This window comes from Equus quagga, chromosome 3 (genome assembly GCF_021613505.1).
Source record: "Equus quagga isolate Etosha38 chromosome 3, UCLA_HA_Equagga_1.0, whole genome shotgun sequence".
In the NCBI taxonomy this organism is placed as follows: Eukaryota; Metazoa; Chordata; class Mammalia; order Perissodactyla; family Equidae; genus Equus; species Equus quagga.
In genome coordinates, this window is record NC_060269.1 from 103,342,223 (window position 1) to 103,366,528 (window position 24,306).

At 36.3% G+C, this 24,306-nt stretch overlaps 1 protein-coding gene across 2 annotated transcripts in view; it reads right to left on the minus strand.

Moving 5' to 3' along the window:
- Nucleotides 1-1,125: 1,125 nt before the first annotated feature.
- The window catches only part of STAP1 (signal transducing adaptor family member 1), a 42,850-nt gene continuing 19,669 nt past the window's right edge, over nucleotides 1,126-24,306 (minus strand). The window contains exons 5-9 of one of the 2 annotated variants that reach the window (XM_046655886.1): nucleotides 23,183-23,355; nucleotides 21,565-21,693; nucleotides 15,630-15,699; nucleotides 13,364-13,460; nucleotides 1,126-5,032 (exon numbers count right to left, since the gene is read on the minus strand). In XM_046655886.1, the coding sequence (XP_046511842.1) occupies nucleotides 4,971-5,032; nucleotides 13,364-13,460; nucleotides 15,630-15,699; nucleotides 21,565-21,693; nucleotides 23,183-23,355 (531 nt within the window). In that variant the 3' untranslated portion in view covers nucleotides 1,126-4,970. Of the gene's footprint in view, nucleotides 5,033-11,482; nucleotides 11,848-13,363; nucleotides 13,461-15,629; nucleotides 15,700-21,564; nucleotides 21,694-23,182; nucleotides 23,356-24,306 lie in introns of those variants that run through there. The other variant, XM_046655885.1, reaches the window with a different exon arrangement.

Below are 24,306 nucleotides of genomic sequence, written 5' to 3' on the forward strand. Positions count from 1 at the left end.
CTTAGATTTTCTGAGTCATCCATGTGATGCAGAGCTGAACTATAGATTGTACTAGTGCTCTTAGTTCCTGTTACCCCTTATTCCTACTGCCCTTCAGGTTCCTCAGAGTGGGTTGGGATTACCAAGACCCCCACCTCTTGGCTGGCACTGGACTAGTTTTGAATCCCTAGTGCCTTAGCTCTGCTCAGCTTCTCAGTGGCCCCTTACAAATCTGCCAAGGCTCCCAGGGCACCAGTAGGGTCCCAAATGAAAGATTCACCTTTATGAATTTTCTGTTTCTATTCTAGCTCTCAGATATTAGCCTAACAGTTATTCACTAATAATCCAATTAGTGATCATTTTTTAAAATATATTTTGTCCACCTTTTCTAAATATTCTCAAGTAAGAATGTTAAACTAAACTTACCTAGCCGACTTTATTTCCTAACTGTTGATTATGTGTAAAATATAATTGATTTCTTTGTATTGCTTCTATATCTGGAAACTTACTAAACTCTAATGATTCTTGTAAATTTTTTTTCAGTTTTCAATATCCTACATAATCTTCAAATAGGGACCACGTTTAGTCTTTTTTAAGATCTAAATTTTCGTTTTGTTAATCCTCTCTATTGTATGTTTGTTCTCTATTCCATTAATTTCTGTTCTTATCATTATTACTTTTTTCTGTTTTCTTTGGTATATTTTACTGTTCTTATTTCTAACTTCATTTTCAGCCTGTCTTCCAACATATGCATTTAAAAGTTATAAATATCTCTATATTACTGTAAAGTAATTACATTACATTATACTCTACTGTGTTGTAGCATATGCTACCAGTCTCAATATATGACATGGTTAATATTTAGTTAAAATATTTTGTTTTTCATTAGGAGTTCCTCTTCAACTCTTGGGTCTTTTAGGAAAATGTTTAACTTCCAGCATAGAGTTTGGGTTTTGGGGTTTTTTAAATCCAGTTTGATGATCTTTGTCTTTTAACTGGAACACTTAATCTATTTACATTTAATGTAATTATTGATATATTTAGATTTATTTCTGCCATCTTAGGGGGTGGGGTTTTGTTTTTCATCTAGCTTGTTTTATGATTCCTTTTTTTCTATTTTCTTACCTTTTTAAAATTTTCATTTATTTAATTTTTTAAATCCGTTTATGCCGATTATTAACTGATTGTCTCTCAACTCTAGATACCCTTCTATATTCTGGAACTTTGCAAACTACATTTCTCCTTTGCCATCTGGCTTCCTTTAGGTTACACAAATAGGGGGCACTAGAAGGAGACTGGAATGCTGGAGGTAGGGAGAAGAGACTTTTACTCTTCCCATTTGCTTCCTGATATTGTCAGCATCACCTCAGCAATGGCTTTTCTCCCAGTAGTTGTGGTTAGTTCCCATGCTCTAGTTTTTCTCCAGCAATCTGCAGAGTATCTCTTCTAGGCTTCCAGGTTCTAGTAATCCCACCCTTTTCCCTTAAATGTCGTGTCCCTTGGTGACATTATCAGTTCTCCTAAAACCTGTTTAACCAATTCCTTATGTTAAATTCTTTCTTAATATAAATGATATGGTCTCTCTTTTCCTGAGCTGTACGCATTTTATTTTTCTTTACTAGTTTAATAACTTTCGTCCTTTGATGATTACCCTTTATTACAACATGCCATATTCAGGTAAAGTTAGACTAAAGTTAATCATTTATCTTTTGGCAGATTATAGTTTCCAAAAATGACCACAACATTTCCAATCACAGATACTATTCTAGAAGCTTATCACCTATCCCCCAAACCCATCAAGAGACAGAATCTGTTTCTGCTCCCCTTGAACCTAAACAAGGATTTATGAATGCCTCAACTAATGTAACAGAGTACAGCATATGTAACTCTGTATGACTTCTAAGGTTAGGTCATAAAAGGCTTCCACTTGGCTGTCTCTCACTCTCTCTTGCTTGATCTCTCCTTCTTGGAAAGCTCATCCTTGGAATCCAGACATCATGTTTTGAGGAAGCCTAAACTACCCCACATGCAGAGAAAATGAGGCCCCTAACCTACAGCCAGCGTCAGGTGTCAGACGACATGTGAGTAGGCAAGCTTCCAGATGATTCTAGGCCCCAGGCTTAATGGAGCAGAGACAAACCTTCCCTGCTGTGTTCTACCAAATTCCTGACCCACAGAGTCCATCAACATGGATTGTTTATGCAAATAAGTTTGGGGATTATTTATTATGCAGATCACTGGTACAACTCTAATTCCCAACTTGCATACTGTGGTCATATATTTTATTTCTGTTATGTATTCAATTCTGTTGTCATGTAGTTTAATGTCTTAATTTTGCAAGACTTTATTACTTTGTCTAGATAGTCTATGTTTGTATTTATTCACAAGCATATCACTTTCATTGCTTTTTTGTTCTTTTTTGTTTCTCAGGCTTACCATCTGGAATAAATTTCTTCCTACCTGAAATATTTCCTTTAGAAGTTCATTTTGTGAGAGTCCACTGGTGGCATACTTGCTCATGATTTCTTTGTCTGCAAATATATTTTGCCAAACGTAAAATTCTAATTTGGTCTTTATTATCTTTCAGCACATTGGAGATGCTTTTCTGCTCTCTTATGACTTCTGCTGTTGCTGTTGAGTCAGCTGTCAGGCTAAATATTGCATCTTTAAAAAGAAATCTGTTTACATGCTTTCATTTTATGCAGTTTAATTATTGTGTGTTAAATAATTAGTCTGTGTTAAATAAATAATCCTGGGTATGGATTTCTTTTTATTAATCCTGTTTGGGATTTGTTCAGCTCTTTGAATGTAGATTTATATCTTTTGTTAGTTCTGAGAAAGTCTCAGATCTTATTCCTTCACATGTTGTTCCCCGCTCCCCGCCATTCTCTTCTATGGTGACTCTCATTGAACATGGCAAACTTACTCTGCCCTCCCTGTTTATCACCCTCTCTTCTGTATTTTCCAGTTGTTTTTGTCTTATGCTTTATTCTATGTAATTTCTTCTGACTCATATTCTAGTGTACTTCTTTTCATCTGTTAAGTACGTACTTACTATTATATCCATCCATTTTGTTTTTAATTTTGGTTGTATTTTTCAGTCCCAGAAGTTCTGTTTGGTTCTCTTTTTTAAAGCTGCTGGGTCACTTTTTGTAGTTTCCTATCCCATGCAGATATTTTCTAATATTTATTATTTAAACTCTGAGGGCCATTTTATGGTCTTTGTCTCCCAATTTCAATTTCTGCAGTTTTTGTGACTCTCTCTTTTTCCCAACTAATTATGTGTTGCTTGTCTCCTGTTAGACTCTCCACCTTGATCAGGCCCTCGCCTTTGATTTCGAGCTCCCTTGTCCATTCCTTCTCTCTTCATTGCAGTCAGCCACGTGCCTCACCATCTTTAGGGGTCCATTTTGTTGAAGCTTTCGGTATTAAGGACTGTATTTTCTTATAGAATGCAAGAATTCACTCTTAACCTTTTGAGATGGTAGCAAATTGGAGCTCTTTAGTCTCTTGTTCCTTAACTATATTTGGACTAACTTAATTGTAAGGTCTTTGAGAATAAGAGATTAGACAGACAGACAGATGATAGGTAGGTAGGTAGGTAGATAGATAGGTAGATAGATCTTTGCATCAGTTAATACAGTTGATATCACAGATTTTAAAGAAGTTTGCAGACTTCATTATAACAAATTTGATTGTGGTGTGTGATAAAAGGGCAGATTTCTGGACCAACTCCAGAAATTAGTAAATCTGAAGGAGGCTTAGGATTCTGCATATTTTCAGGCATCCCAGATAACTCATTGAGTTAGTTTGCTAGGGCTGCCATAACAAATACCGTAGACTCAGTGGCTTAAACAACAGAAATTTATTTTCTCAGTTCTGGAGGCTAAAAGTCCAAGATCAAGGTGTCAGCAAGGTTCATTTCTTCTTGTTTGCTTATAGATGGTCATCTTCTCCCTCTGTCATACATGGTCTTTCCTCTGTGTTTGCGTCCTAATCTCCTTTTCTCATAAAGACACATCTGTATAAGATGTTGGAGGTAAGAGGACCTTAGAAATCCATTCTAACCCCTTTGTTTTTTCAGATGAGGACACCAAAGAAGCCAAACATCCAAATAATTAGAACCAGGAGTAGAATATAAGCCATATCTTTTGATTCTTAGTTGATTGCACAAGTGATTCCCAAATTGAATGACCATCAAAATCAATTTAGAAGCTTGTTTTTCAAGAAAAAAATGTATTAAAAAAATATCCCTGAGATTTTGATTCAGTAGATCTAGCGTGGGGTTGAGAAATCAGTATTTTTAAAGGATTCTGAGTGATTATAGTCAGTCTCACTGTTATACTTTTGAAATGGATGATTACATAGCCTTTTACCATCCTTACCATTAAGGCTTTTACAAAAGGAGGTGTGGGTTGATTTAGAGTTAACAAAAAGATAACGTCAGGGAAAAACATGGAAATTAATAAATTTCATTTATTTCTAGTAACAAAAATGTAACGTGGAATATTTCCATTGGGAAAGGGCTTCTCCTAGTACATTTCATGTCTCTGGTTTCTAGCTAGATAGTTAGAATGACTTAAATTTGATAAATCAGATTTCAACAAAACCTAGTGAGGTTTTCTGGAATTGCTAGAATTTAGGAGAACTAGAAAATCTGCTGTGGAAGCTGTATAGAGGGGAAATGTATTAAATTGAAGCATAGGGAAATAAAAACTCCATTTGGAATGGATCATATGTTTTCAACTTATATCAATGCTTGGGAATGCGTATATCTCTGAGTTACCTTCACAGCTATATTTTATAGTTTACTGGTGAGTTGGTTTCATTCTGACAAGATAGTGAAATTGTATGCTACAGTGTTTAATTCTGGTGTCCAGGTAAGTGACTTGGTAATCAGGATCAGGAAAATCGAGGTAATTTTCTTTAAAAGTAAGATCTTCCTTTTGAAAAGTTACCAAGACACATGAAGCTAGGTTTCCCATTTTGGTTCATGCAATATGTAGATTTTTCCTCAACCTCTCTCCTCTCTCTTCTGTGTTGGGTTCTTGGCCTAGAAATTGTGGGTGGAGAAGCTTGATTAAATAAAAAGCCAATATCAAGGAACAGGGCAGTTTCTTATTTCAATGTGAACTGATTTTCCTGCTTGTAGTTGGAAGATTGGTGGTGTATTTAATAAATTTAGTTAATTAAATACTGAATATTTGGATGCTTTTTTAATTTTTATTTTATTGACTTCTAACTTCCTAATAAATTTTTCTCTAGGAACTTTTTTTTTCCTGGCTAGCTTAATATCAGTTACCTACTCTACCATATTTTAAAGTGACTTTTAGTCTAAACTTCTAATTTCTGAAGTTGGGAAAAATAAATTGAGGAAATATCTTTGACCATTCTGATTCCATCATTGTTCTTGCCTTCTGGTGTCATCTCTCAAAAGCTGAATGCTGACATGGGTTAACAAGGATCAAAGAAAACCTCCTTTTCTTTTTGGTAGTATTTTGCTGGAAATAACTTTCTCCAAGTCTCCGGATTTTAATCCTTAGGTGCTCTACAATTCCCATTTCCAAACTTAAGGCAAATTAAAGCTAAGGGTTCTAGCATTCCCAATGTGCCCCAATTAGCTATAAGGCCAAACTCCTGAAACAATTGTAGAGTTCCCCAAAGTTTCCTTAAAACTTCACCACTATTTGTCAAGATGGGTTTTGACCTTTTTGTAGTTTTTCTTATACAGTCCTGTTTCTACTCTCATTTACTCTTCTAGTTTACTCTTCCATCATCTTTATGCTTTTGAAAGAAAAGAGAAGATAGATTATTTGAAGTCTCTCTCCATGTGCCCCTCTAATTCCTTCTGTTTATATGTTATTTCATAATCCTTATAACAAGGGAATCTGAACTGCAGGGAGGTCAAGTAACTTGTTCCTGATCACAAAGCAAACTGAACTAGTCTAGCCACCAGAGCAATAGTAATCTGGTTGTGTATTTCTGAAAGTATTAACATTTTACATGAACAGCCCATTTTTGGTTATTTCTTTCCTTTGTCTTATTTTTTTCTCTTCTGGACCTGCTATGAGGTTCGCCCCAGTCAAGGTGCTGCACTGTAGCAGTGACAGCTTGAGCACCTAAAACTCCAGGAGAAAACTCATCCTCCTGTCAGAGAAACCAGGAAAAGTGGGCCCTGTGGTCTGAAGAATGGGGGGTTGTGGGGGAAGAAGGCTAGAATTCCTGTTTTTTCTTTTTCTTTTCTCTTAACGTCTTTTGCCCCAAGGGCAGCCCCAGTCTCACAGAAGTACAGTGGTGGCACAGGTGGCTACAACTCTTAAGAAGCCCCATCTTTCCACGTAGAAGACCGAGAAACAGGAACTTTGATAGCTGGAGAGTCAGGGGAAATCCTGGAGAGGTGAGAGAGCTGGAAAAGAGCATCCCCTAGTTCTGTGTATGAAGTGACATGTGTTCCAGGCTCACCCCTGAGCTGCGCATGCACAAAACATACAAAACAGCGAAGGGTTTGAGAACTAAACTAAGATATAAACCACTACCTTAACCCCAGCTTAATCCCTGAGATATACTTGTCCAAAGCAACACAACAAAGGCTTTGAAAACTGAGCTGATGTTGGAACCCCTTCCCACAGAAAGTAAGTCAGAACTGGTTCAATCTATTCAGAATGATTGCCTGCTTTAAAAAAGAAAAAAAGAGCTCCAGAGAATTTTAGGAGGACCCAGAGGCTCATGACATAGTATTCAAAATGTCCAAGATATGATTTAAAATTACTTGATAGATAAAAAAACAGAAAAAGGTGACCAATTCTCAAGGAAAAAGACAACAAATGCCAACACTAAGATAACCAAGATATTGAAATTATCGAAGCCTTTGAAGAACTAAGCTCCATGAAGTGGTGATAAACACTTGAAACAAGTGGAAGGATAGCTGTTCTCAAGAAAGAAAGAAAAACTGTAAAAACCAAGCAGAAATTTTCAAAATGAAAAAATATCTGAAATAAAAGATCCACTGGGTGGGCTCAGTAGAACTTCTTCAAGTTGAAGGGAAATGATACCACAGGAAGAAGGAAAAACAACAGGAATGGGAAATATCTGGGTAATAATAGACTACTTTTCTCAAATTGTTCAATATAATTGTAACTATTGAAAGCAAAAATTATAACATTTGTTGGGGTTTCCACTGTTATGTAGATGTAATACATATGACAACTTGAGAAAGTAAAGGGACGTATATGGTTGTAAGTCTACGTTTTCTTTGAAATAGCAAAATTACTAACTCTACATAGATTGAGAAGAGTTAGGTATGTATATTGTAATTTCCAGAGCAACAACTGTAAATAATAATATAAGCATAGCCAAAAAGTCAGTAAATAAAAATGGAATACTAAAAAGCATTCAGATTATTGAAAAGAGCAGGATTGAGGTTGGGGGAACACAGGAAAAACAGAAGTGACAAACAGAAAACAATAAAATATTGGACATAAATCCAACCATATAAAAAACATTAAATAGTCTAAACAATTTAAAGTCAGAAATTTTCAGGTTAGATTTTTTTTAAAAAAAGCAAGACAAATATATGTAGCCTCTAAGAAACCTACTTTAAATAGAATAACAAACGATGAGAACACTAAAAAAAAGTTGGGGTAGTTTTATTAATATCAGAAAAAAGTACACATCAAGTCAGGGAAAGTTACATAATTATAAAGGAGTTAATCTACCAAAAAGACATAATCTTAAAAGCATATGCACCTTGTAGTGCACAGACTTTAAGGTAACCCACATGATTCCCATTTCCTGGTATTCATACATTGTGTAAACCCTGTATCTTGAGAGTGGTTTGGACCTGTAACTTACTTCTAACCAATAAAATATGGCAAAGGTGGTGGGATGTCAATACCATGGTTATGCTACATTATATGACAAAGGTCATTCCCATGATTATGTTATGTTATGTAAGACTCTATCTTGCTATCAGATTTGCTCTCTAGTCCCTCCTCCCTTCTGCCGTCACTCCCTTCGGCTACCCTTCATTGCTATCTTTGAAGAAGCCAGCTGCTATGAATCCTAGAACTGCAAGGAAATGAATTCTCCAAACAACCTGAGTGAGTTTTGAAGTGGATCCTTCCTCAATCAAGTCTCAGATAACCTAGCCTTAGCCAATGCCTTGACTGCGACTTAGCAGAAGACCCAGCTAAACCAAGCCCAGACCCCTAACCCACAGAAACAGGAAAGGATGGAGTAAGGGAACAGAAAGACAGAGAATATGAGTACCTACATACGAATATCTATCACCGGAGATGCAGAAATACTGAGGTTTTAAAAAAAGGTTTTAGACATAAACATGGGTTTGGATTCCAGCTTCACTTATTAGCTGTGTTTCTGTCTTAACTTCTTTAACTAGCCATGCGTGAAAACTACTTAAGTGTTGCTTTCCTTGATCATAAAAATGGGGATAATAATCATACCTTCCTCATAAAATTGTTGGGAGAAATAAAATGAGACAATTTGTGTAATCCTGGCACTACACACAGTGCCCAGCACATGGTAAGTATATGGTGACCAGGGCTCCTGTTACTTGAGATAGTTCTTTTGTTTTTCTGAAAGTGACAGTTTTCCTCTAGGAAGCAGGGAGAGTTGCTTTTTCCTTCCCCAATGCCATGCTTAGGCCTTTATTCTACCAACATCCATCAGCTTCTACTCTACCCGGCCCTGAGCCAGACTAATTCAAAGACTTAGAAAAAATGAACCAATTCCTTAAAAGACACTACCAAAATTCACTCAAAAAATAGATAATCTGAATTGTCCTACATCTATTAAAGAAGTTGAATTCATAGTTAAAAACCTTCCAGCAAAGAAATCTTCAGACTCATAAGGCTCATTGGTAGAATTCTACCAAATATTTAAGCAAGAAATAATACCAATTCTACACACACTTTTCAGACTAAAGAAGAAGAGGGAATACTTCCCAGCTCATTTTTTGATGCCAGCATTACATTAATACCAAAACTAGACAAAATAATTATTTAAAAAAAAACATAATACATTATGACCAAGTGGGTATATGCAAGGCTGGTTCAAAAGTGGAAAAATCAAACAATTGATTTACTGTATTAACCAAATAAAAGGAAAAATCATGTGATCATCTCAATAGATGCAGAAAATTCAACATCCATTCGTGGCTAAAAAACAAAACACCTCTCAGGAAACTAGGAATTAAAAGGAACTTCCTCAATCTTATAAAGGGCATTTAAAAAAAAAAAAAAAAAAACCTACAGCCAACATCATAGTTATTAGTGAAAGATAGAATGTTTTCCTTTAGAACTGGGAGCAAGGCAAGGATGTCCACTCTCATCATTTCTTTTCATCATTGTTCTGGACATCCTAGCCAGTGCAATAATACAGGAAAAATAAATCTATGCAGATTGGAAAACATAAATGGAAACTGCATCTATTCGCAGCATTATTTCTACATAGAAAATACCAGGAGATCTGCAAAAAATAAGCTTTTAGAAATGAATAAGTGAATTTAGCAAAGTCTTGGAATACAAGATCAAGATACAAAAATTGTATTCCTGTATATTACCAAACACCTGGAGTTCAAAAATTTAAACAGTATCATTTATAATAGCATCAAAAAATAAATATTTAGGTATTAATCTAACAAAATATATGCAGGATCTATATGCTGTAAACTACAAAGCACTGTAAAAGAAATCAAAAACAACCTAAATAAATGGAGGGATATACTTAGTCCTCAATTGGAAGACTCAATATTGGAAGACTCAAGATGTCAGTTCTCCCTGAACTGATCTACTGATTCAACAAAGTCCAAATCAAAACCCAGGAGAATTTTTCTGTAGATAACATGCAACTGATTCTAAAACTTATACTAAAAGGCAAAGAGACTACACTAGTCCAAACAATTTTGAAAAGAACAACAAAGTTGGACTTATACCTCCTGATTTCAAGAGTTACTGTCAAGCTACAGTCATCAAGATAGCATGGTATTGGCAAAAAATAGGAAGATCAATAGAAATTGACCCATAAAAATATGATCAATTGATTTTTTACAAAGGTGCAGAGGCTATTTAATGAAAAAAAGATGATCTTTTTTTGACTAATGGTGCTAGAACCGTTACATACCTAAATGTAAACAAAATAAACCTTGACCCATTCTTCACACCTTAAACAAAAATTCATTCCAAATAGATTATAGACCTAAATGTAAAACATAAAACTATAACACTTCTAGAAGAAAACATAGGAAAAACAATTGTGCTCTTGGATTGGGCGAAGAATTCTCAAATACAACACCAAAAGTACAATCTATAGGAGTGAAAATTAACAATTTATACTTCATCAAAATTTAAAACTTCTGCTCTGCAAAAGACACTGCTAAAAGAATGAAAAAACAAACAAAATATTTGCAAATCACATATCTAACAAAGGACTTGTATTCAGAATATGCACAGAACTGTCAAAATTCAACCATAAGAAAACAAACACTCCAATAAAAATATGGGCAAAAGATTTAAAATTATTTTACCATATTAGATATATGAATGGCAAATAGCACATGAAAAGATACTCAACAGCATTAATCGTTAGGGAAATGCATATTAAAACCACATAAGTGTAGAGATACCACTACACACTTATTAGAATAACTTTTTTTAAATGACAATACCAACTGCTGCCAAGGATGCAACTAGAACTCTAAGACATTGATGGCAGAGGTACAAAAAGGTAGGACCGTTTATGAAAAGAGTTTGGAAGTTTCTTATAAAGTTAGACAGACACTATCATATAACCAAGTAATCTCATTCCTAGATATTTTACCCAAGTGAAATGAAGACTGTGTTCACACAAAACTCTGTATTTGAATATTTATATAGCTTAATAATTGCCAAACAGTGGAAACAAACCTAATACATTTAAATTGATGGATGGATAAACAAACTGGTACCACCATACAGTGAAATACTATTCAGCAATAAAAAGAACAAGTTAGTAATACACACAACACTTGTGTGAATTTAGACATTATGGTGAAATAAATCAATCTCAAAATGTTCCATACTATGATTCCATTTATATGACATTCTGGAAAATGCAAAACTATAGGAATGGAAAAAAGATCAGTGATTGCCAGGGATTGTGGGTGAGAAGAAGGGTTGACTACAAAGGAAGACCATTAGGACATTTTTTGAGGTGATGGAACTTTTTTTCTTGATTGTGGTTGTGGTTGTCAAAACTCATAGGACTGTATACTAAAAAGAATGAACTTTATTGTATATGCAAATTAAATAATTTTTTAAAAGAAAGAAGTAGAGCTCCTGTACATAAGACATTTTACACTTTGAATTATTTATTCATTTCACCACTTCTCCTATACTAAAAGCTCCAAGAGGGCCATACTTTATCCTCAACACTAAGAATTTCTAGACCAGACATATAGCTACCTTTTTCTTCTTAACTGCTCTGAGAGGTCATGTAAGAGATCCTGGGCCAACCTCCTCAAGGATTAAAGACCATGTGAAGAGAGTGCTTCAGCCAGACCCAGCTAAGTACCAACAGCAGATGTATGAATGAGGCCCACTTGGACCATCCAGCCCCAGTCAAGCTACCCAGTCATATAAGTGAGACTAGCAGAAGAACTGCCCAACTGAATCCAATCTAAATTGATGAGGCACAGAATTGTGAGCAAATAAAATGGTTGTTGATTTAATCACCATGTTTTGGGAGTGGTTTGTTACACAGCACTAGATAACTGACACAATATCATCCATGGAGGAGACAAATTATATTGCATTCCCCTCCCCCCTAAATTTTTTTTTCATTTTAGAGATGTTACAGGAAATCCTTTGGTCTCTGAAAAAAAAAAAAAAAACAGGCTTATATTAATAGCTCATTCCAAGAGATTTCTATTAGATGGTGTTTTCCTGCATAAAGCCCAGGTAATGTATTAGGCTGGCCATATCTATAGTAATGTGTTCATCCCTTGTGGGTTATATTTTACGAGGGATGTTCAGAAATTAGAGTACAGAGAAGGTCAAAGATGAGAGTGAGAGGGCTGAAGGAACCAATAGTTTATAGATGACAGAGAGAGACTAAGTGGGGACATTGTGGCTGTTTTTAAATATTTGATGGGCTTTTTAAAAGCCTGTGTTGCTTTAAAGCCAGATTGGGTTAATAGGTAGAAGTTAAAGAAAGAAATGTTTCGGACTCTATATTAAGGAATAATTCTTTGAGAGCTGACCAAACGTGAACTTGGCTGCCTCAAAAATAAATGGGGTATGGCTATCACTGGAAATTTTCAAACAAGCTGAATGGTCACGTCTTCGACATGTTTTCTATACTGAGTGTGCAGGTGATTCCTATGCAGAGTGAGACACTGTACTGGATAATTTTCTAAAGTTCCTTCAGACTCTGGGTTTTTAAAAATCATTTGGCATCACAAGATTTATAGCCATGTTTTAAAACTTGGACTTTTAAGCTTGCTGTTCTTTTAGTTAGTGAGACTTTCTAGGTATGCCCTGATGCAGATAGCCAAAATTGTTTTCCCTCATAATCTGTAGGAACAGGGACTTGTTTTGACAACTCAATCTAAATAAGCTGGAGATATTTTATCTCTCCTGCTTACAACTTGTCATGTGACCATGTGTACCAGGGATTGTTTCAAAGGATGAAGAGAAACTATCACATCCAGCCTGCCCTGCTCTGCCAAAAACTGGACTGGGAACAGGGCCAGCCTCATGGTCATGTGAACTGTGCTTGCACAGGGCATGCTTGGTTTAATGGTCTGCTATCACTTGTTTTGAAATTCTTAATAATTTATGAACAAGGGCCCCACAAATTCTGTAGCCAGTCCTGACTACAACTTTTATCTGTAGTTCCTCACTACCCACTCACTCCTTGTTACCTTGCACTCTTGACTTCTGCCTTTATGGTGGAATAAGACCTCTGTCTCGAGTCATCTACTGTGGCCAATTCCCATACTCTCTCCTCAGTCCTCATCCATTTTAATCTGTCTGGAGCATCTGACATTGTTGACAGACCACACCTTTAAATTCACTTTTTGTTTTCCATGACTCTATATCCATATGGTTTTCTTCTTATCTCTGAACTTGTTTTATAAAGCCAAGTAGAATGATGGAATAAAGTTAATAGTCACAATACATGCCTCAGGGTTTTTCTTTCTCTAGAACGAGCCCATACTATATCCACCAGGATATATTGGTACTCCCGTATTTTCACAGGGTCGGTGACAAAATGAGGCTGAACTACAGTCCTACCTGGTTGGTATTACAAATCATACTCAGGGTTTTTTGTCGTTGTTTCGTTTTGCTTTGCTTTCTTTAATACAGCAGTAAAGTGAAGAACATACCAAGGGTTTCATCGGTTGAATATATAAATGGTCGTAAATTGCCTCGAGTCTCCTTCATGAAATAATCAACGACACTGAAAAGGTTTGGGAGTGTTACCTGTATAAAGAGAGAATGAGAGAAGGCTCAGAGTCACCTGATGGAGTAAGAGAAAGCTCAACTGAAATTTAATGTAGAATACTGTGTATTTTCTGACCTCCTGAAAATCGTGTCAATACCACACTTAAATGGCTTACTGAATGGCCACGGATTTACTTACTCATGCATTTTATTTCTCCTTTATAACCATATCTGATTCCCTGTTAAGGAATTATCCCTTTCCCATTGGATGCATTTTGAGGGACAATAATGAAGTACTCTGCTCTTCCCCAGTTATTGCATGAGAATGTGACAAGTTAGTCCAGAAAACGCTCCCTTCTTGAAATTTGGGCTTGAGTAGAGGAACAAGAAAGAATAGCAGATTCCTAATCAGATGGTTCTTACTACAAGTAACTGCTTCCTAGTCCTTGAAGATTTTCTGGCCTTCCAGTCATTCTGTGTGCTTCCTGTGTTCTTAAATTCATTTTTACTTAAGTAGCCATAGTTGGTTTCTTCTGCTTGAAACCTGAGAGCCATTAAAGCCAGAGAACTTAGCATTTTAGTATCTCATTGTAACAGGATAATTTATTTGGCTAGGAGTAAATGAAATGTGTTGCTGCCTCCGAAATCAATATTTTTATACAAGTAAGATCAGGTTAAGTCTGAACATCGCTGGTAACCTTGAAGAGGAAAAAGAATTTACAAAATGACAACCTGGTTGAAGGGAAGGGTTGGGGAGTGTGAAAGGTGAAAGAATAATCCAGACTGTTAGCTTTCCTTACACTGGGGACTGTTTGGGCTAATGACAGATAGATGAGCCCCAATTCACCAGTTGCAGAGGAATTTTCTTCTTCCCTGACAATTGCTTCCTGTCATTTGGTTATTTGGATTATCCTTCAGCAATCTAGTTCTCTGTTTCCTTCATTAGAATTCTTGAAAAAGCCCAGTCAGGCATGGACATGAGAACTGAGAAGCTCTGGGAAGCATTTAGGGCAAAGACGTATGTGGAGTGTATGAATCAGCAGCTGCCTTGCTCTTGGCAAAGACCACTACTGCACTCTAAGGGTTATGGCCAAAACAAAAGAAATTCAACCATACAGTCCCTTTCTCTACTTGAGCAAAACAATGGGCCTGGAGAGGCAGAGGAATTAGGAGCTCAATTTTAAGAGAAGATATCATAAATATCTCCAAGACCCAATGGTTCCATTTGAGTCATATCACTTTGCTGGCCCAATCTTCCCATCACTTCAGCCTAAGCTTACAGAGCTGTATTCCCTTTTTCAGCACCCTGGGCCATAGGCCACATTACTACATTCTCATTGGTTGAGGCCACTGTAAATACCAGTTTTCCTGCCTGTATAATAGGCATTACCTCAGGGTAATGACAAAGATTAAATTAGATGGTGTATGTAAGTACTTAATTCGGTGCCTAACATAGCGTCTACTGGTTATGATATTATATCATTAGCCCCATGATAAGTCAGTTGGGGTAGACAAGGAAGAAAATTTTCCTGACTGTTATGTTGCTATTAAGAAGGGGATTTTGGAACTTCTGCATGATGGTTATTAGCAGACTAGGCATTCACAGATCTTTTCCCCATTAGAAATAAGCACATTGAAATATTTAAAATTGGAGGTTGTAAAACAGATGCTTAACAAAAATATTTTTCGGGCAGGCCCTGTGGCACAACAGTTAAGTGCACACATTCTGCTTTGTCGGCCCTGGGTTCGCCGGTTCGTATCCCAGGTGTGGACATGGCACCACATGGCACACCATGCTGTGGTAGGTGTCCCACATATAAAGTAGAGGAAGATGGGCACGGATGTTAGCTCAGGGCCAGCCTTCCTCAGCAAAAAGAGGAGGAGTGGCAGTAGTCAGCTCAGGGCTAATCTTCCTCAAAAAAAATATATATATATATTTTTCTCTCCCTGAAAAAAATTATATTGATAAAGATTTGCAGAGAAATAAAAGTGGAAAGATTTGTCTCCTACTCTGCCTCATCCACCTGCTCTTGAGTCTCACTTCTCACCCTAGATATCTACCACCTCCAGGGTTCCTTAACATTGGTGGGTTTTGCCAGCACTATGTTCCTAGGCAAGGAGTCTGCTTTTCCACCTTTCTTTGTATTCTATAACGTAAGTTTGAGAGGAAGCAGAAGAAAATTCAGCAACAAGGAAATAGCTACTTACGGGTTTTTCCAGTTCAATAGTGTAGTTATTTCCTACACTCATCACTTTGTAGTGCTTGATTCTTGGCATGCTAAAATGAAAAAAATGGTTACTCTCCATATGACTATACTATTGGGTCAAATTAAACTAAAGTGAGTATAAAATATCACCTGTATAGTAAAACCTATGTTCTCATGACTGTAGTTGGCAAAAAAACTTTGGTGGTTTTTGTTTTTCTATTTACCTGGTTCTCTATGTCTCTTTTTGGGATGTTATATACTAGGGATATAGGAAGCCTGGGTCATTGAGTTGGGTGAATGAGAAAGAATAACAGAGAAAAAAGGAATCAAAAACTGAAAGTCTTTCAGGAAGAAATTATTTTTTTAAATGCCAGTAATTTACAAAGTAGACAAGATTATGAAATCCTATGTAGGCATATAAAAATCAAATGTGTATTCTCTATATTAAAAGGGAAATAGAAACAATTACTGAAAGCAAATTACTTTGTACTCCACCTCATCACTATTCCAATCAGAAAGACTTCAGTGGCTATTCTTCCTTCTAGCTCATATACCACCTTGGGCATCTGCTAACTTCAGGGCTGACTTGGAGATATGGAAAATGCTAGGTGTTAAAGATATGAAAAAAATAGGTGAGCATGTAAATACAGCAGATGAATCTTAATGTCTTCCTTTTATGTAGTCTCATGGCACTCTAAATTATTACTGCCCTAAACACATGGTATTTTATTGACTAGACTGCTTAAGAACAAGAAGCACATTCTATTGACCTTTCTATTCCAGCATTAGGCACACAACATTTATGAAACTGAATTTTAAAATATTAGGAGGCCATCTCATAGTGCTATTTGCTAGAACTAATTTATACTGTGGGCAGAGGTCAACATGCTTGCCTTGAATTTCCTTGATTCATATGGCAACAGAGTCAGGACAAAGACTTTTTCTACTGTTGAAAAGTTAACAGCATTTATTACACTGCCATTTGCTTGAAAAACAAACTATTTCTACACCTGTCCAATTTACAGAAGTTATCCAAAGCCAAATTGTCTATTATTTTAGGTTTGTCTACAGGGCCTCCCACCTTCTTTTTCACCAGTCCTGTCTCCTTTTCCAGGTCATGTTCCCCTAGGACTACACTACACTTCTATTCAAGGGACTTTCTCATGCACTCTTATATTCAAATCTCTCAGTTGGACATCATGTTGGAAAACAACTAATCATTTTATTCCAGCGACTTCTTCTAGAGCTTTACTTTCAAAACATGGGATAAAACCTAACCAACCCTCTACCCTCCTAAAAAAAAACACCTATTTCTTAATGCTAAACTTTCAGAAATGAGTTACAGACTGGTGAAGGAAACATTTTAGGACAGAGGAGTTCTTACATATAGCCTCCTTTGGGGTGATTGACTCTGGCATTATCTTTCTCCCTACATGAAAAGACATATATAATCATACAGTTACTTTTGAAAACTCTCACCAATTCCAATTAGAAAGCTTGTACTCCTATGAAATAAGTGATTATTACTTCTTGGAAGATTGATAGAAAGCTTGAAGGGTAAGGCTTTTATAACCAGAAAGATCTAGGTTCAGATTTTTGTTCTGTTGTGTGAGCTCTCTGAGCCTTCATTTCTTCATGTATAAAATGGCGCTGGTAATGCCTTTCCTCACAGGGCTGTTGAGAATTAATGCTTGAAAAGTTCTTGGTACAGTGTCTGGCATATTTAGACACTCAGTAAACCATAACTGTTTTTTACTATTTTTAAAATTCGTTGTTTTAACAGATTAGTTTCTGTAAGTCTCAGCTTCTTCATTTGTAAAACATAGAAAACACTGTCTGTTTTAGTTTTTATTGTGCCTGAAGGAAATGTTTGTCAAGCACTCAACACAGCACCCACAAATGGTACCCTGTAAGTGGGGACAATGATTGTTGTTGTTAGTAACAGCCATCATATCATCATCATCATCATTCATGGCAAAGCTGTGGGAGGAAAAGTAGCAAAGATTGTCAGGGTCTCTTGGAACTTTTGACTAATGGGACTAAGCTCTGATGCAGAAAGTAAGGTAGAAAAAAATTCCATTGAAGTCACTTAGGTTTTGACTCTCATTTTAGACCTCTGTTTTGCTTTCATATTTTGTTTTGTTTTTCCAAAGGAATAAAGAGGGAGGGAAAAAATGAGACTGAGATTGATAAAATTTACTAGTTGAGGTTTCCTCATTATGACCTCAAAAAAGAAGTAACCTGTCTTTAAAAAAAAAAAAATGAGTAACCTTAAATGTGGTTATAAATACTTGTTCTTTGCTTTTAACCCTAGTTTTTGTAAAGGAATGAACTTTGGGTAAATATTTTTCTACTGCTTTCTTGGCTAATGACTTTCCAAAGTGTTTATACTACTAGCTTGCCACATAGTCATAACAATTTGAAGAAAACAAAACCAAACCACGAGGTTTGTTGTAAAAATAGCTTTATGTCTTATGAATTCACACACCACTGGGCTGGGTAAAGGTGCATGATATTTTACATCAAGAGAGGAGTCACTTGATAATTTGGCATTGAATGACTTTTGCTTCTTCCTGAGAACTACAGTCTTCCTCCCACAGCTGATGTGTTAACAAATGGAGATAATTTTACTTTCAAGTACTGCTTTGTAAACCAACTTGTCCTTTTCAGCTAGTGTTTTACCAGACACACCTATGGTGTGCATGGCTGAACATTTCTCCTACATCCTGTAAGAGAGTGAATTGGTTTTGTTGGTAACACAGGTGCTTCCCCATAGTCTAGATTCCTGCCAAAGTCTTCACATTAAGCTCGACAATCTAACAAGCTGAAGTTCTACTACTCTCTACAATTGCTATCCTTTAAAATTAAGTGATCTGTTAAACAGAAGATAGTAAATCCAGGCATTCTAAAAGACCTGGTTTGAGGAATCAGAGAGCACATATAACAATCCTTAACATCATAGATATATCTGGCTTGTAGGAAAAATCTGTACAATAACAGTTAAAATTTTTCTAAGCCACTTCCAAGTATAAACTATTCCCCAGAGCCTAAATAAGCACTTATGGACTCCAGTGTTAGAATTCTCTAGATTGGTCCTTCTACCTTACTCATTGTTTTCTAAAGATGAACTTTGAGGGGGCAGGGAGTGATTAGTTTTATGAAATGTTACAAGGTTTTATGACCATCAGCTGTACAAAAGCATAAATTTCTATATGAATTCAAACTGGAGGTGAGTTTAATGAAATTAGAACTATGTAACTTAGATATGAACTCTTTTCCCAGACTCTTTCTTATAGGTTTAAAAATACCTTAAATACAATATAAATATAAGTAAAAACTGTGACCTTAAATGCATATCCTAAGTATAGAAACTCATTGCATTTGGTCACAAACTACACCTACAGCAGAAAAGCCTGTTATTTTTCATAGCTCACTTGTACAGGAAATGTATGCGAAAGTTGCACTAATTCGGACCACCTTAAAAGAGATCAGGCTGCTTTTGCGCAGGAAATATACAGTCTTTAAAGAGCCATTAGGTCCCTGGATTTTCATTTCATGCAGAATAGTAACACAAGGTTCACATGCAAATGGATCACTTGATCCAACCAAGAAAAAAATAGTATGCAGGAAAAAAGTTAATCACTCTCATGTGTGATCTAATTTAGCGTTCAAGCAGTTAGATTAAATTTCTTTAGAAATTAGTTAGGTTAAATTTTTTTTTCTGCTTTGTCTCCCCAAACCCCCCCTGTACACAGTTGTATATCTTAGTTGCAGGTCCTTCTAGTTGTGGGATGTGGGACGCCGCCTCAACGTGGCCAGACGAGCGGTGCCATGTCCGCGCCCAGCATCCGAACCCTGGGCCGCCACAGCAGAGCGCGCGAACCCAACCACTCGGCCACAGCGCCAGCCCCAAGGTTAAATTTTTTTTAATCTGCAAGATAAATTTTAATTCAGTTTTATGTACTCTTATTTTTTAAAGTAGTAGTAAACAGTTAAAGATATTTCGTATTTTATGTGATACTCAGTTTCCTAAACTCTAAAAAAGGACAAGCTCCTTAATGAGGTCACACTAAACAGAAAAATTCACTTTTCTCCCAGGAGTTATTCTAAGTTCACTGATATTTAATGGCAGTCATAACTTTTGTTTCTTTTGGATTTGTTTCAAGATAGCCAATTAAGTTATAAATCAAATAAGTTAAAACTGAGTAATCTATGATAACACAGAACCAGGATCTGATTTACCATCACATTCTTGCCATCCATTTAGTGCACATAGCAAGTATACAAAGACAAGTCTCTGTTTATATAGAGTATTTGGCAAGTGAATGAAACTTATTGGGCCATGGCTCATACTGGCACTGCAGCCATAATGCCATAATTTTAGTCTTGCCATGTAAGTGACTGTTTTCTTTTTACTGCATTTCTCCACTGTCAAAATCTTCATATTTAATCTATTTAGAATTGTTGATATTTATGGTGGACTGGTAGATAGATTCATTGATAGATATGTTTGGTTTTTTGGGGTTTTTTTGAGGAAGACTAGCCCTGAGCTAACATCCATGCCCACCTTCCTCTACGTTATATGTGGGACGCCACAGCATGGCGTGCCAAGCGGTGCCATGTCCACACCCGGGATCCGAACCAGTGAACCCAGGGCTGCCAAAGCAGAACGAGCACACTTAACCGCTGCACCTTGGGGCTGGCCCAATAGATGTGTTATAGCTAAAAAAATTAATAGAAAATTTTCCCTGAGAAAGAATGGCAAATTCTAGAGTCAAAGTTTTGTTTACGCTTTTATATGAAAAATGATCATTGGTTGAATATTTTCATTTAGGACAAAAAGTCTCTTTTAATTATATTATCAGTTGTGAAAGTGTTAACTCATCCAGAGTCCCTGTTGAAACGCAAGTTGTCACGGACTCTGAGAGCTGCAGTGGACCTTAAAAGATCGAATAACCCTAACTACACAGAGAAATCAACTTTCGCATATAAGAGTTACTGACTTTGTATCAAAGGTAAACCATTTTACCAGAAAGAAATGATTAACTTTGACAAGAGGCTCCTAAGTTGTCCTTTGTATAGATAAATCAGATTATGTCACTTCTCTATTCATCACAGTCCAGTGACTTCTCATGTCATTCAGAGTATAACCTTTGTCCCTACAATGAGCTGTAGGGCTTAGAGTGACCAGTCCCTCCCCCCACCTCTGGAATCTCATCTCCTACAATTTTCTCCTTGTTCACTCCGTTGTAGTCACAGCGGCCTCTTTTTATTTTTGAACAAACCAAGCATTCTCCTGCCTCTGGGCATATGCACTTGCTGCCTGGAATGTTCTTGTCCCAGATATTGGCATGTTTTGTTCCCTCACTTCCTTCATATCTCTGCTTAAATGTCAGTTAATAAAGTAGGCCTTCCTTGACCACTCTATATTAAAACAACAGGAGCAACCAGAAAAATTCTCTCTCTATATCACCACTGAGTGTTCCCATTTCCCCTATCCTGCTTTATTTTACTTCCATAGACATTATTACCATATATGACATTTTCAGTTATGTATTTATTTATAGTCTGTGTCTCCTTACAAGAACGTAAACTCCTTAAACCAGGAATATTGTTTTGTTCGTTGCTGTATCCTCAGTACCCAGAATATTACTTGGCCCATAGTAGTTGCTCAATACATATTTATTGAAATGAATGAATGAACAATGGAACTATATCCAGGACCAAAGTAATTTGCTCATTCTTCTCTCCTACTGCAAATATTAGCCTTGGCTCAGTCTTTAGCATTGCTTATATAACATTCTCTCCTTATTCTTGCTTTCGTATTTTTAACTCCAACAAACACATAGCAGGCACTAATCTGAACTTATGTGACTTTGCTTTCTAAAGTGATATCATGCTTTTAACTATTGCATACATTTTTTAGTTAAACGTACTCTATCTCCTGCCGGATAGTGATGGAGTAGTTTCTACTGTCACTACCAGGCCTCAGGATCATATTTCCCAAAGAAGGGTTCTTCTCAAGCATCTCAGTTGCTTCTTTCCGGGATACTGTATAGAAACATCTACAAAGGTGAAATTAAAAAAAAAAACAGATTTTTTTTTAAACTGGTGAAGATGATTACTTGAAAAAAAATGCTGCTAAAATAACTCGAAGACCTGTAGTTATTAACTTTTCTTTAAATTTCTAGCTTTATTATTACAATTTCAATGATATAATTATAATTACTATTATTACACCTGTGCCACTATGAGTATGCTTATGCTTAAGGCCCTCTTTCCCTTATCCCTTCAAAGCCTCTTTCTTTAACCAAAGAGGACCTGAAAAGTTATCTATTGATCAGTATATAATCACCAATACCACTTGAAAATCTAAGACAAGAATTAACAATGTATCCCCAGGCTCAGTTTATAATAGGATCTTGGATAAATAATATTTGTTAGTGGTTTCTTTTCAGGGCTACAAAACGTCTCTATACATGCTTCTCTTGTATAGTCTCTGTTCTAAATAACTGATATTTAAGAATATGTCCCTGAACTCACTCCTTTTGGTATAATATGGCTTTCTAATGGCCCTGGTGACATTTTTATGTGTAAAATTTTTAAAGCACCTCTCATTTTTATAGTCAATATTGCAGTCAATGAAAAGTCTACTTTTTCAACAGAAAAAACTCTGGCAGGATATGCAATACACCAAAATGTTAATAGCAAATATCTCTGAGTAGTGGGACAAGGAGTGATTTTAATCTTCCTTTTATTTATCTTTATAAACATATATTACTTTTTTTAATGATAAAAAAAGAAAAAGAAGCAGTCTATGGGACTTTTAACTTATTAGTCCATCAGTTGTTACTGGTTTCAGCCAAGAGTGACAGTTGGGTTTCAGCGATTGTAATACAGATAGAATATGCACCAGAACCCGATGTCAAAGATGGTACCAGGACAAGTTTCACTGACAAGAAGACTAGATTCCGGGAGGAAAGGGCTCACAATCTTAGTTGCACTTTTCAACGATATAAGGGTAAAAAATAAATGTAAGATTTTGCTAAATTCAGCATGTTCTTTGACTCTTCATTTTCCCAACAACACCTTACATACTTTACTCAGGGCCTTCCTCAAAGTACAAGTTCAATGACTACTCACTGATTGACTGGACAATTGAACAGAACATTCAGGGATTTTAAATTCTTTAGTATAATTTTCTGATAGAAAATCAGTCAATCATAGAGGTGCATGGTGAAAAAAATATCTTTTCCTTCCTTCTACATAGCAGTTTTTATTTAGGTTGAGCTTTGGAAAGAATATCTATTTGGTCTAAAGGTGTGGGTGGAAGGGGATTTCCCGTGTGGTATGAGGGTTGGTTCAAATCTGCATTTTGCATTTTGTTGATCATGACATGGAAGAGGAAATGTGGCACATATTCAGAGATATACTGTTTATCCACAAGACGGCTTATTGTCCCTGGTTTAATGAGGTCAATGACTAACTCTTCTTGGATAATTAGAAGATAATATTAAAATCTAATAAATAAACTGGAGTACTGGGTGCACTTACGCTGGCATAGGGGTCAGTACATCCACATAATCTTCGATTGGTTCCTTCTCTTTTTCCGTAGATGAACTTGGTATCTGCTCTGTCTCAATCCTCCTTTTCTTTTCTCTCTCTAGCACTTCATGCAGTCTAATTACTTGCCCAGGAAGGAGTGACACATGTAGGGGAACTGACAGCTGAAACCAATTAAAGCAGTAGGAAAACAAGAAGGACAGCAGAAGAACTGATTTTAGCAAAGATGAGCTGATTCTAGGAGCTTCAGTTACCCTACAGAGATGGATGGGTAGAATCATGAATAGAGGATCTTGATGTTTTAGAATTGCCTCTAAACCAAATTGAACCTGCACAGGGTGCCCCATCTTCTTCCAAGAAATGTTCCTTTTGGTCTGGCCCCAAACAATGTATACCCACCTTGCACTACAAGCTAATTCAAGTAAGAACAACTCTCTCCTTTTTCATTCTGAGCTCACTATTTCTCCCTGCCGGCAAGTCCCAGAGGACCTGCAAGCTGCCTACCTAGCTATCCCACAGGTAATCTGGAATAAGCTCCACCAGCCATATGGCAGCATGGGGTTGAGATGGAACTATTCATCAAATGACTGAGAATCAGCAATCAAAGGTCTATATTTTGGTGTGTTTGTGTGTATATTTCAAACTTTCATTCGCACATTAGGATTATGATACTGCTCTGCTTAGTTTTCCTTTTAGCCTTGTCTAGAGATGTGTTTCGGGTTGAGTCACCTATATCCTGCTGATCTATATTCATACCACTAACTTAGACCTCATTATGACCAGTTATGTGCTCTTGGAAGGTATAATCTGAATGGTAGAATATTTTTCTTTAGATGACACTACCTAGTCTGTATTTTGAAGCAGACATGTCCAATTATCCTCTTGATCTCCAGAATGGGGTCCATGCTTTCCAAGGGGTGTATAAGAAAGTCCCTTGAAGTGTGGGAAGAAAACACTAGAATTTTATTTTCTATTTACACATCACCTTATTAATTCCTATTACTTTTTATATTTTATAACGTACGTGTGTGTGTGTATATATATATATATGAAATTTGAAATAAAAACTTACTGATAAGAGTACACAATCAAAAAGGTTTAGAGACTATTCTTCT